Genomic DNA, 12,338 nt, shown 5'->3' on the forward strand with positions numbered 1-12,338 from the left:
TTCTTTAAATCACTGCTTATTTTTTAAAGGCAAAACATTTACCAGTTTCGGTGACTTTTTCCCACTGGTTATAACACACACACACATTATGTAGGAACCTAAGCATAAAAGGGAAAATAGAAATGCGTTTCAGCCCATCCTTCCTATGACTGTAGTTTAACATGAAGTATTGGTCTTCAGCCTCTTCTATTAACATATGTGTCGTGTAAACACACATTTGAGGACTTTTCCAGGTCATTAACTTTTTAAACGACATGGTCTTGTGTGAACGCCCCCCAGGAGTGCGTGGTGATGGAAACACCCTATTATCACAATTTCTGACTCCGTTGCCAGTTTATTTTCCATAAATGCTCCATGGTTTTTCTGCTCACACACGTGTGAGCGTGTGTTCCCACAAGGCTCCCCGACAGCTGCGGGGGGTGAGCAGCGCAGCCCCCAGGGGTGTGGGTGTCTCAGCTCGGGTGATGAGCCCCGCAGACAACAGCTTCAGCAACAGATGCTGACCTGTCGTGGCCTGGGGGCTGGGGCTGCAGGGTGGTCCCTGGGCCTCGCTCCTTGCCGGGTCCTCTCCTGTGCGTCCCTGGGCGCCGACCCTTGGGACTCCATCCCACCTGGACAGCTCCTTGGAGGCCCATCTCTGCAGAGCCATGCTGGGGTTGGGGAGATTCCGGGGGAGCAGCTTTTGGGGTGCTTCCTGGGTGTGTGATGTGCAGTCGAGGCCTGGATCTGGGGTTGGGGAGCACGGGCTGTGGGTCTCCCCTGGGCTGGGGGCCCCCCCCCCCCGGAAGGCAGGCTGACAGTGCTCGATGCATTCGGTGTAGAAACTTAAAGGGAAACGGGGTAAAGCAGGTAGACCCCAAGGGTGAGCCCAGGGGCTGCGGGCGCTTGGGGTGGGGCTGGGGGTGGGGGTCCCCTCCCTGCCTGAGCCCGAGGCGCCCCTCACTCTCTCTGGAGGTGTAGGCCCGGTCCTTCTGGCGGCCTCTCCTGTCTCTCCTATTTCACAGGGTAACTAATCTGTTTCAACGACTGCTGAGACCGTCTGCCCAGGAGATGCTGCATTTGTGTGTTTACCATGGAAATAACCAGAAATACAGCTTGGCTCTGCTTTATGCAATACATGTTTATATCAGAATCTTAAGTGAACTCTGTTTTAAAACGTACTAGCAGAGCTCGATAACTTAAAGGGCCCCTGCCAGGGTTCTTGAATCAGGTGCGTTAGACACTTTAACGGCAGGAGTGACGGTGTAAGTACGGAAGCAGACAGCGACCCCCAGAGCTGAGAGCAGTGACCCCTGTCCTGGCCCCACTGCACACGCAGACCCGTCCTCGCCCCCGCCCCTGTGCTGGAAACGTGCAGGACAAAGAATGGATCTGCTCCCCTGGCACCAGACTCCTCCGAGGGGCTCCGCAGAGGCTGGAAAAGGCCCCAGGGGAGCAGAGTGGAGCTGCAGCTCTGGGGCAGGGGAACGGGCCCTCTTCCCGATCTACGAATCCCTAGAACGCTCTGGCTCGGGCAAGAACTGTGTGTGTTACGTGGTCAGCTCTCCCCTGAGGCTGCTAGGAGTGGCCCCGGGTGCCCCCGGCCCCTGTGCGTGCGCACCCCGTGTCTGCAGCCTGCCTGATGGAGGAGGCGGTGGGCAGATGCCGGGCGGGAGGGCTGGGATGTGCGCGGGGGCGCTAGGCCAGCTTGAGGCACTGCGTGTTGAAGCAGTCGCCCTCCGTGCCGGCCACGGCCTCCAGCAGAGCCTGCTTCTTCTGCAGGCTGCGCGACGACTCCAGCTCGTACATGGTGGTCAGGTTGAAGAGCACGCTCTCGTGCAGGTGCTGCCGCGGGTCCCGCCGGGCCATGGCCTCCAGCTGCCGCAGCGAGTCCTTGAGGCGGCCCAGGTACAGCAGGCACACAGCCGCGTTGTTGCTGGCCTGGGGGGCGGGGCAGGGCTGGGTGGGCGTGTGCGGGCGGCCCAGGGCCCCCCAGCCCTGGAGGGTGCCTGACACCAGCGGACGCGTCACCTCTGCCCGGGGCATCTTACCACTGCATTCAACGGGTCCACCCTCAGGATCTCCGTGAAGAACCTGTGCGCTTCGGCGAAGTTATTCTGACCGAGGTGAAGGAAAGCTCTGCAAATAAGCGACACGGGAAGGATAATCCAGAAGTCGGATGCAGGCGGGTGTGTGGCGGGGACACTGAGGGGGCAGCTCCAGGAAGTGGAACCTCGTGGGGAGGGCGCGGGGAATGCAGTCTGTAATAACGCCTTATCTTTGTGGGCAGACAGTCCATGACTAGACTAGTCATCCTGATCAGTTCGAAAGAGAGAGAAACATCAGGTCACTATGCTGTGTAACAGGAACGGATGGTGTTTCAGGTCAGTGACACTCCAAACAAACTCACAGAGAAAGGTTCCATCTGTGGCTACCGGGGGAGGAGGGCAGGGGCTGGATGAAGGCGGGCCTAAGGTACAAAGCTCCGCGTGAATAGGCGCTCAGCACCGCGGATGCCATCAACCCCGCTGCATGTTGCGTGTGACGTTGGGTGCGTCCCGTCTTTAATTTTGTGTCTGTATGAGATGATGAGTGCTCTCTGTTCTGTGGGCATCACCTCACAATGTATGGAAACCAGGTCGTTCCTGTTCACACCGTAAACCTGCACTATGCTGTTACTTATATCTCAGTAAAGCTGGAAACACAGAACAGCAATACACACCTGTTCATCAAAACCATGGCTTTGCCCTGTGGTCCATCCAGTTTCTGTGTTACTTTCTCCACGTCTTGAAAGTACTTTTCAGCTGTTTTTATGTCTCCAATCTGCTTTGACAAAATGAAGCAGTCAATTCAGGTGACAAACGTTAAATCCACACCCACACAGACAGCTCCCCAACGCCAGGTGAGGATGCTGCAGACACGATTCGACAGCAGGCACGGCGGAACTCTGGAGCCACTTACTAACTGTCATTTTCCATTAAAAAACAAAAAGCAAAAGCCATTTAGGACAGAGCAGGATGTCAACATCTGTCCATGTGTCAGAAAGTGAGTGATTAAATTATATAAAAAGGCAATTAAAAAGGCAATATAATAAAAAGTACTGTGATATATCTAGTAAGCAAATAAACAAACCCAAACTAGTTATTTGAAGAAAAAACATGAGATAATAAGTGGAAGAACTAATCAAGGAAAAGAAACCGTAAGTAAAATAGGATTACAGGTGTAACAGCAATGCCCTCGGGTAAGATGGAGCCGAAGTGATTATGAAAGAGGACTGCTTCACAGAACTCTAAGCAGATGCATGTGAGCACGTGGAGCAGACATGCGATCTTTATTTTGGCACTCTTAAGTGAAGAAAGCTGAGCGCCGCAGAATTGATGCTTCTGAACTGCGGTGTTGGAGAAGACTCTTGAGAGTCCCTTGGACTGCAAGGAGATCCAACCAGTCCATCCTGAAGGAGATCAACCCTGGGATTTCTTTGGAAGGAATGATGCTAAAGCTGAAGCTCCAGTACTTTGGCCACCTCATGCGAAGAGTTGACTCATTGGAAAAGACTGTGATGCTGGGAGGGATTGGGGGCAGGAGGAGAAGGGGACGACAGAGGATGAGATGGCTGGATGGCATCACTGACTCGATGGCTGTGAGTCTGAGTGAACTCCAGGAGTTGGTGATGGACAGGGAGGCCTGGTGTGCTGCGATTCATGGGGTCGCAAAGAGTCGGACACGACTGAGCAACTGAGCTGAACTGAAATTGCCAAAATTGATCCTGGAAACAGAGAAGAAACCTCTCCCACACATGGAACACGAAAGCTGTTAATAAGTTGTCCCACAAACCCCAGGAGTGTGGCTCAGGCCTCTCTGAGTCAGGTATTCACATCTTCCAGCAACAGATAATTCTACGATTATCTGAGAACAGAGAAAGAGCAAGCTACTTCTAGGAAGACAGAAAACAGATACTAAGTGCTGCTGAGAACAGTGGGTACACACACGCACGCACACACGCATGCACATGCACGCACACACATGCATGTGCACACACATGTATGCGCACACACATGCATGCACAAACCCAGACCAACGGCAGCTGCAAAGAGCTGGGCCCGCCCCCGGAGTGCAGCCCTGCGTGTTTCGATGGTGGAAACTGAAGATGCTCCCACACCTGCTTCTCCCTCCTTCCTGGGGAGGAGGGCGCGAGGGGCCCTGGGGGGTCTGGGGCGGGAGAGGAGCCCACGGTGGCCAGCTCCTCGCGTCAACACATTTCTACTGCAACAGGGCAATGCCTCAGTCTCCCGTCTCTGCGCTGCCTGATGGAAATCTACGTACATTCATGTGTAGCAACTGGCCTCCCCATCACATCGAAGCTGGAGGCTTGATACTCAGTACCTACAGGACTCGCGCTGAGGTGCAGCCCCCCGACCCCCCAGCCCCTCGCACCTGCAGGAAGATGCGGCCGATGCAGCTCAGCACCTGCGGCTCCTGCTCTGGGTGGAACTGGACGACCGCGCGGTACGCGTCCACGGCCAGCACGTAGTCCTGCGGGAACACACAGACCTCGTGAGAGGGGACACAGCACCCGCCAGGAGGGGGGCGGACAGCCCAGCGGGCCCGGCTCCGGGGTCTGGGCGTGGCCCTGTTCCCCAGAGCCCTCCTCTCCCAGGGTCTGGCTGTGCGCTTGGACTTTGGGTCTTTCTCCTTCCATCCACTGAGCAGCAGCTAGCATTTCACCCGGACCAACTTTTTCCTGCTTCTGTGAGGCCCTGGGGCCCAAGCTCGGACGGCAGGCGGCCTGTCCTGTCTGTGGACGCCGTCCGGGGCTCATGCCAACAGCTCGCTATCTCTTGACGGGCGCAGTCGCAGACCACAGGCCTCCACGGTCTGTCAAACCCCTGAAGGTACTTCTCTCTCTTTACTTGCCTCCATCTTCATCTTCATGCAGACCAGGACTGCAGTCGCTAGTTTGCTGACTGGGGCGTTAGATGACCGGGGACGCTCCACAGGAAAACCAGGCGCAGACCCGCCAGCCCGGCACCTTTGAGTGAAGCTCATCGGAATGAACTGGACCCCTGGTGCCTGTGGGGAGCCGGCCACACCCGCTGCCCGTGCCCCACGCGTGTAAGTGCCCGTGTCCATGAGAGCATGTAGTGGGCGAGGGCCTTCTCCTGGGGGTGCGGTGGCCCCGGGCCCCTCAGACGTGGACGGGAGCCCTGGGGCGGCTGCAGCGCTGGGCTCAGGCACGCTCCCAGGAGACCAGCCGCCCGTGACCCAGAGCCCGGCCCAGAGCTGCTGTCGGCTGGAGGCCGTTCCTAGAGACAGCCCCCTGCTGGGTGAGGACACGCCGCCCCTTCAGGGACATCAGCTGCACTGAGCTCTCCAGGGAGAGTGCCGTCCACTCTGGTTGGGCAGCCGCGGCCTGATGGTGCCGTGAGCGGCCAGCGCACAGGGCTGGGCAGGGCAGGGTGACCCGTCTCGGGGCTGGGGGACGTCTAGGCTGTGACTCGGGCCGCTCTGCCTGACAGCGTTCCGGGCGGATGTTTGGGGCTGAGGCATACGGACGGACAGCTCATCATCGAAAAGGTAAGCGACTGTCAGGTCACCCGGCAGAACTGATGCCAGAGCCCACTGCCCCCCACCCGCGAGGCTGGCTCGGCACCATGGCCTCACGCTGCTGTCTAAATGGGCTTGCCCGAGGTGGCAGCCGGATGCACGTGTGTGCCCAGGCTGTGACCGCAAGATGCTTCACTCCTTTTTAACTCAAGAACACGAAAGACTCATCTAAAATTTCACATTAAACCGCATTTGTAGTACAGGCACTTCTGAAGCACCGTGTTGGTTCTGTGCTGGGTTCCGAGAGCACGGATGGCAGGCGGAGTCAGAGCAAGGGGACCCCCTTGGCGAGCACAGGGTCGGGAACCTGGGGAGCACGGAGCGCGAGGACTTCAGGAGCCCCGTTCAGACCCCAGTCTGCGGGGCTTAGTAGAAACTGAAGCATGTGGACCCCAGGCGTGCCGCTGGCCCCTCTGCTTGCAGGCCGCATGGGGGCCCTCCCCCTCCGAGGGCCTGGGGCTCCCCACCTCCGGGAACTGGTACCTTCATGAGCAGCAGGCAGTTGGCCATGGAGCACGTCACCCGGCCCAGGCGGGACCGCCACAGCTGCACGGAGGCTGCAAGAGAGGAGGGGTGAGCGCCCGGGGACGCGGCCAGCAGCCCAGCCACGGACGGATGGAGCCCCCACGTCTGTGGCCCTGCCCTGGCCACGGCTTCCTGTGCTGCTTGGCACACTCCTCGGGCTGTGCTCTCGACGGCTGCCCAGCTTCGGGGGACAGAGCCTGACTGGACCAGGAGACGAGCCCGTCGTGTAGCAGGGCTGCCCCGGCGGGTTGTGGATAGGAGGGGCTCCCCGCTATAGGGCTGTGGGCAGTCACACGTAGGTGTCAGCACCGCAGCCCTGGTGACAGCAGCCTGCCTGCCCGAGGCCTGGGTGTCCCACTGGCTTACGTGGAAGCATCGGTTCCTAACCCAGCTGCCTCGCCGGGCTCTGAGGGCTGGCAGGGGAGGAGATGTGGGGTGGGAGGGCGGAGAGGCTGGGGCAGGCCAGGCCCCGGGAGGACCCTCCTCCTGCTGCCGGGACCAAGAGGCAACTCAGGTAAGAACCTCCTAGAAAGGATGCTCGTTCCGGGAGGAAAGCAGCGAGGAGACGCGCGCGGGAGAGGGTGGGTGAGGCCGATGGAGGCTGCGACCCGGAGCAGGCGGGGCCGGCCCGCCGGGGACGCGGGCGGCACTGACCTTGCCTGTTCTCCTGTGCGATGCTGCGCGCGGCCCCGTCCTCTGCCAGGCCCTGCTCCAGGTTGGCCAGGATCTGCGGGAGACGCAAGGACAGGAGTGAGTCTGCCTCTGGGCGCTCTGCTGAGACACTCCAGGAGCAGCAGGTTTCTCTGCCGAGGAGGGTTTCCCGGGGACACGAGTCAAGCGTCGCCGCTCGGCACGCACGGGGCGGATGGCAGAGAGAGTGGTGGCCCTCTGGCTCGAGGAGGGTTAGGGCTGACGAGGCCCGCAGAGCGCCCGGGGAGCCTGACACACGGAGCGTGCACCCGCTCTGACTGGGAAGCTCCAGGTACGGGACACAAGAGGACGATTTCTCGCTCCTGTGAAAGCATCAGTCTCGCTCCTCCAGGGCGTCTGGGCCGCACGGCCCTTTGTTAATCTATCGCTTAAGTTCTGAGCATCAGTTACTTTGCACCGTTTTTCCTATTTGGCTAACGGCCTTGAGTCACTTCTTTTGTGACTGTTCCCCTGAAAGAAAGGAAGCTGCTGCCCCGGTGATCTGGGCAAAGGATGGATTCTCATGGAGGGCAGAATGAGGAGAACAAAACTGTTAGCAGTGAACGCTGTCTGCTGGGGAGAAAAGTAAAGCCGTGTTACAGGAGACGGGCGGAGGGCTCCTGGTTCTGTGACGACGCGCTTCAGGCACGTGCTCTGCAGAGACGCCCTCGCTCTGCGGCTCACCCCGCCCTCCGCACTGCCCTCCGTGGCTCACCCTAGAGGGGAAGCTCGCCGCCAGCAAAGCAGCTGCTCCAGGCTCTCCCTGGCCTCGTCCCTGTGCCCAGGATGGGCCACTGGGCCTCCTCGTCCTCAAGGCTCTGCGCTTCACACCAGGAGGAGGACGACGTTCCATGAACACAAAGGCCTGTCCTACCGTGACTGCTCGGGACACACCTGCGCTTTACAAGTGTAACAGCTGCAAAGACGGGCTAGTCGGTCCAGGCCTCATTTTCCAGCTACTTATCAGCTGCCTCCTGACCAGAAACAGCAGTCTTGACGGCCCACTGAGAGGGGACTGCCGGGAGCCAGCATGGGGAATCCCGCCCGTGGCAAAGGTCATGAGGAAGGGGGCCTGACAAACGTAAAGGCGGGACCAGGCCTCAGGGGTCCCCCGGACTTTCTCAAGCATCTACCCCCAAAACCAGAGTCTGCCTGCTTCCCTGCGTTCTGCTTTCCACCTACTCTTCTGACGTTTAAGGGGGCTGTCCCCCACCACCTTCCTCTGAAAGGAGTTAACTTGGAGCTCCAGGTAATAAGTCTCCTGGGCGGAACAAGAGTGTTTCAGTCCAAAACCTTTCTGATGGCTCTCTAGCCTGCCTGACAAGTTTGTCCGGCCTCTTACAACCACACGTAATTGTTCACAGCCTCACAACCGTGAGAGGCACGAGATGTTTTGAACTTTCCAAATACAGAGTCTTTTGAGAAGTTATAAATTATTAGTGTAGTATTAGTGGGTTGTTAGAAATATACCGGTGGAGGGTTTCATTGTTGAGCCAATATTTGCTGCTAAGTCTCCAGATCCCTTGCCCCTTATATACATTAATTGATGTAACTGGCATATGGGAAAAATAAGGAGTGACCTTTGATATTAATCACGTTAGACCTTAGGCTAGTAAATTCTTTTCTTGATTATAACCCACTGCACCTTTGCCCTGTCAGGAATGCAACTTTATCTGGTGCCTTCGGAGGCTGGCGCCTGGTTTAAGAAAAATCACCCTTGGAAAAAATAAGTTTTCTGGTTGACTGACTGTTATCAGAAAGAAAAGGTCATAAAATGTTAGCAGGCCCCCTGGCCAGAAGATGATGTAAAACCACCTAAGACCTTTGTATGCATGCATAAAGAGTGCCTGGTCTCGATAAAGGTCAGGCCTGTTGACCCCGCATGATTTTGTATTATCCATTGATCTCTATGTATAAAAAGCTTTCCTGAAAAATAAAGAGTTGGATCAGTTCCTGGAAAGACTGGTTTCCCTGTGTTGTCTCTTCTCTCCCTCTCCTTTTCAGGCTGAATTCCCATCTGGAACACAGAGGCTCGCCGTGTCTACTAATTTTGCCTGGGCTTCTAAGACCTGAACGGGGAGGCGCTTTGCGTCTCCACTCCTTCGGGAGACCGGGAGGGCACCTGCGGCCTCACGTAGACGGTGCAAGTCTCTTGTCTTGAGACTTCACTGGCTTCTCGTGTAAACCAAGGAATACATCCTCTTTTCCCTATTATTTTCTCCACTACATTATTCTTCCCTAATCTCTCTTTATATCTCTGAATAATTATCAAATCGCCGACGCCGTCCCCGCTTCAAATTCCCTGGATCCACTGGGACTGGACCCTGGCAGGGGACAGTTACAAAGCAAGGCTGGAGGCGCCGAGGAAGGGGAGCAGGGGCCTGGCTCTCCCAGCCCAAGGGCCGTGCAGGCTCCGGTGGGCCCGCCAGGCGCAGTAACGGGTATGGGTCGGAGGCCGTGAGCCTCTGCCTCCCAGAACCACCCAGGCGGGCTGCACCCAGCGCGCTCAGCCTGGGAGGTGCTGGTGAGGGGCAGGTCAGCCCCACCCCAGCTCCAGGCCAGAGCACACAGCTCCCAAAGCAGCTGCAGTGCTGAAGTAACAGTGGCTCTGAGAAGTGAAGATGCTGCCTGGAGGTGAGGCGGGAGGACTCAGGAGAACGTGTGGGTCTGGGAGGTGGTCCTCCACCCTGCGGGCGGGGCTGGCATGACCAGAGCTGGGAGGCTGCACGGAACCTGACCACCTCGCCCCCGCCCAGGGTCCAGCTCATCCTGGGCTGGTCCTGGCTGGGACAGGCACCCTCAGCACCACGGACAGCAGTGGAGGGAAGCCCAGGGCCCAGGAGGCTGGCGCTTGTCGGTTCTGTCCAGGAGAAAAAGGTCAGCCTCTCCCGAGCTGCAGGTGGGGATGGTCTAAGGACCGGGTTTATGTATGAAGTGTCCAGTCCTCAGACCCCTGGGCGCTGGCCCTGACGACTCACTAATGACCCACTGAGTCCACAGAGGGGCTTAGATTCCCCTGGAGCATTCTGGGACCTTCCCAGACCTACCAGTCTCTTCCAGACTTCTGGAAAAGAGGCTTTTCAAAGTGAGAAGAGGCTTCTTGGAGCTGCCCCAGGCCACTGAAGGAGCATTAAGCACTCCCAGGAGCCAAGTGCTGGTCCGCATCCATCATCTGACTCCACGGCAGCCTAGAGGAGACTGGGAACATTCCTCCTCCCGACACGAGGCACTCAAGGCTTCCAAGGGCCAGTCATCCCGCTAGGAAGAGTCTGCCTGGCTCCGAAGTCCCTCCAACCACGGCCTGTTGATGTGCCCGGCGAGCATTATACTTTGAAACAACACTCTTCCCAGTCAGCTCAGAGTGAGAAACTTCAATGACAAGGTAAACCAGCCCTCACTTCCTGCTGGGAACCCAGAGGATCACCCAGGAGCTCCAGAAGTGTCCACCAAGAGCAACTGGGGACCGGAGGAGTTCAGCAGGTACAAATAACCCCATTTTACGAATCTGTCAAATGTCGCCGCTCCTAACTGCTCACAGTGACAGCTCGGAAAGCCCCCACCCTCCAAGAGCACTGCACCTGGGCCAGCTGGCAGGGGGCGGGCAGGGGGCGGGAGCCGGGGAGACCCCAAGCCAGACATCTCTGCCCCAGCGCTCAGGGGAGCAGCCTGATCTGCTGACGCCGCTCGACGCCTGCCACGTGACTGTTGCTTTACAACCAAGAACAACCCGGGATGCAGCGTTGAACCTCAGCTGCCTTTGGAGCCAGAATTACGAATGACAGCTGTCACGTCGTCATGACGGAGTCGTCATGAGTGTAATTTGCGTTCACTCTGCAACACTTCCAGCCTTATCTCCTTAAATCCGGCTCCAGCGCCTGTGCAGGTGCTCGGAGCCTCTGCAGGACGTGCGAGCAGCCGGCAGCCCTGGCACACACTCACGGGTGTCGTTTCTGCACGAGGGGAAACGCTTCTGTGGCACATGTTCACGGGCGTGACTTTACACGAGGGGAAACGCTTCTGTGGCGCATGTTCACAGGCGTGACTTTACACGAGAGGAAACGCTTCTGTGGCGCATGTTCACGGGCGTGACTTTACACGAGAGGCAACGCTTCTGTGGCACATGTTCACGGGCGTGACTTTACGCGAGAGGCAACGCTTCTGTGGCGCATGTTCACGGGCGTGACTTTACACGAGAGGCAACGCTTCTGCTTTTCATTTGCTGACAGCACCAGGAAGCTTTGCCAGAACCCACCCACCATCCCCCAGAACAGCTTCAGCAGGAAGAGCGAGCAGCAGGGCCACAAGGAGCTCGGCCACCTGCCTTCCCGGAGGGGGACGCGGGGGTGGGGGTGGGGACAGTGCGCTGTGAGGGCGGGCATCGGGGTGAGCGCTCCACCAGGCGGGCAGGGGGCGGCCCAGCCGGAGCGGGGCTTACCTTGCTGCAGACGGCCTTCACCCTGTGGAGCCGGTCCAGGGACTCCTGGGGGTTCCCCAGGTACTGCTGAAGCTCCGCGTGCAGGATCCGCATGGAAAAGGGGACCATGGAGCCTGGAAGCAGAGCCAACGCGGAGTCAGTCTGTCGGCCGCCGCCGAGCGCAGCCGGGAACCCGCCCCGCGCGCAGCCGGTAACCCGTGGGTGTTCCCGAAGCAGGGAGGACAGCCCCTTCATTTCCTGGCGAAGCGCACAGTGATGCCGGTTCTCGAATGGGTCCCAGCTCCCTCGGTAAAGCGTGTGTCGCAGACGACGACCACAGGAGGGCTGGCCGTCACCCCCTGCCCACAGCTACGCCCCAAACATGTGGAGGCTCTCACAGAGTGAGAAAAATAGTAGAGGCCACCACCCTGCTCCAGAACAGGACACTCGTGGACCCTCTGTGAATAGGCCAATATCTATTCAAGAAATTAAATTAATAAGTAATAACTTTCCAAAACAGAAGGCACCAGGCTCAGACGGTGGTACTGGTGAGTTCTACAGAACATTGAGGAAGAGGAGGTACCAATTCTCTACAGTTTCCTCCAGAAAATAGAAGTGGAGAAGATGCTTCCTAATTTATTCTATGAGGTAAGCATTGCCCACGTATCAAAACCAGACACTATCATAAACGAAAACTACAGATCAACACGGCTGATGAACACAGATACAAAAATCCTCGGCAAAATTAGCAAGTCAGATCCGACTAAATCGAATATACCAAAAAATTAGCAAGTCAGATCTAACAGTGTATAAGACAAATTATCCACCATGACCGAGTGGGACTCATTCCAGGTGTGCAAGGCTGGTTCAATGTTCAAAAATCCATGTAACGCATCATGTCAAACAAGCTAAACAAGAAGAATCACACGATAAATCCAGAGGAACAGAAAAAGCATTTGACAAAATGTAACATCCATTCATGATTAAAACTCTCAGCAAATGAACAGTAGGAGGAAAACATCCCCGGTTTGATAAAAGAACGTCTACGAAAACTTACAGCTCAGTTCAGTTCAGCTCAGTCGCTCAGTCGTGTCCGACTCTTTGCGACCCCATGAATCGCAGCACG

General features: G+C 57.3%; 1 protein-coding gene across 3 annotated transcripts in view; it reads right to left on the bottom strand.

Moving 5' to 3' along the window:
- Window positions 1-338: 338 nt before the first annotated feature.
- TRAPPC12 (trafficking protein particle complex subunit 12) overlaps window positions 339-12,338 on the bottom strand; it is a 38,637-nt gene continuing 26,637 nt past the window's right edge. For 2 of the 3 annotated variants that reach the window (XM_068973983.1, XM_068973984.1), the window contains exons 6-12: window positions 11,234-11,346; window positions 6,763-6,835; window positions 6,067-6,140; window positions 4,414-4,512; window positions 2,702-2,802; window positions 2,031-2,118; window positions 339-1,920 (exon numbers count right to left, since the gene is read on the bottom strand). In XM_068973983.1, coding sequence (XP_068830084.1) covers window positions 1,678-1,920; window positions 2,031-2,118; window positions 2,702-2,802; window positions 4,414-4,512; window positions 6,067-6,140; window positions 6,763-6,835; window positions 11,234-11,346 — 791 coding nt within the window. In that variant the 3' untranslated portion in view covers window positions 339-1,677. The remainder of the gene's footprint in view (window positions 1,921-2,030; window positions 2,119-2,701; window positions 2,803-4,413; window positions 4,513-6,066; window positions 6,141-6,762; window positions 6,836-11,233; window positions 11,347-12,338) is intronic. The other variant, XR_011145007.1, reaches the window with a different exon arrangement.

This window comes from Capricornis sumatraensis, chromosome 6 (assembly GCF_032405125.1).
Source record: "Capricornis sumatraensis isolate serow.1 chromosome 6, serow.2, whole genome shotgun sequence".
NCBI lineage: Eukaryota > Metazoa > Chordata > Mammalia > Artiodactyla > Bovidae > Capricornis > Capricornis sumatraensis.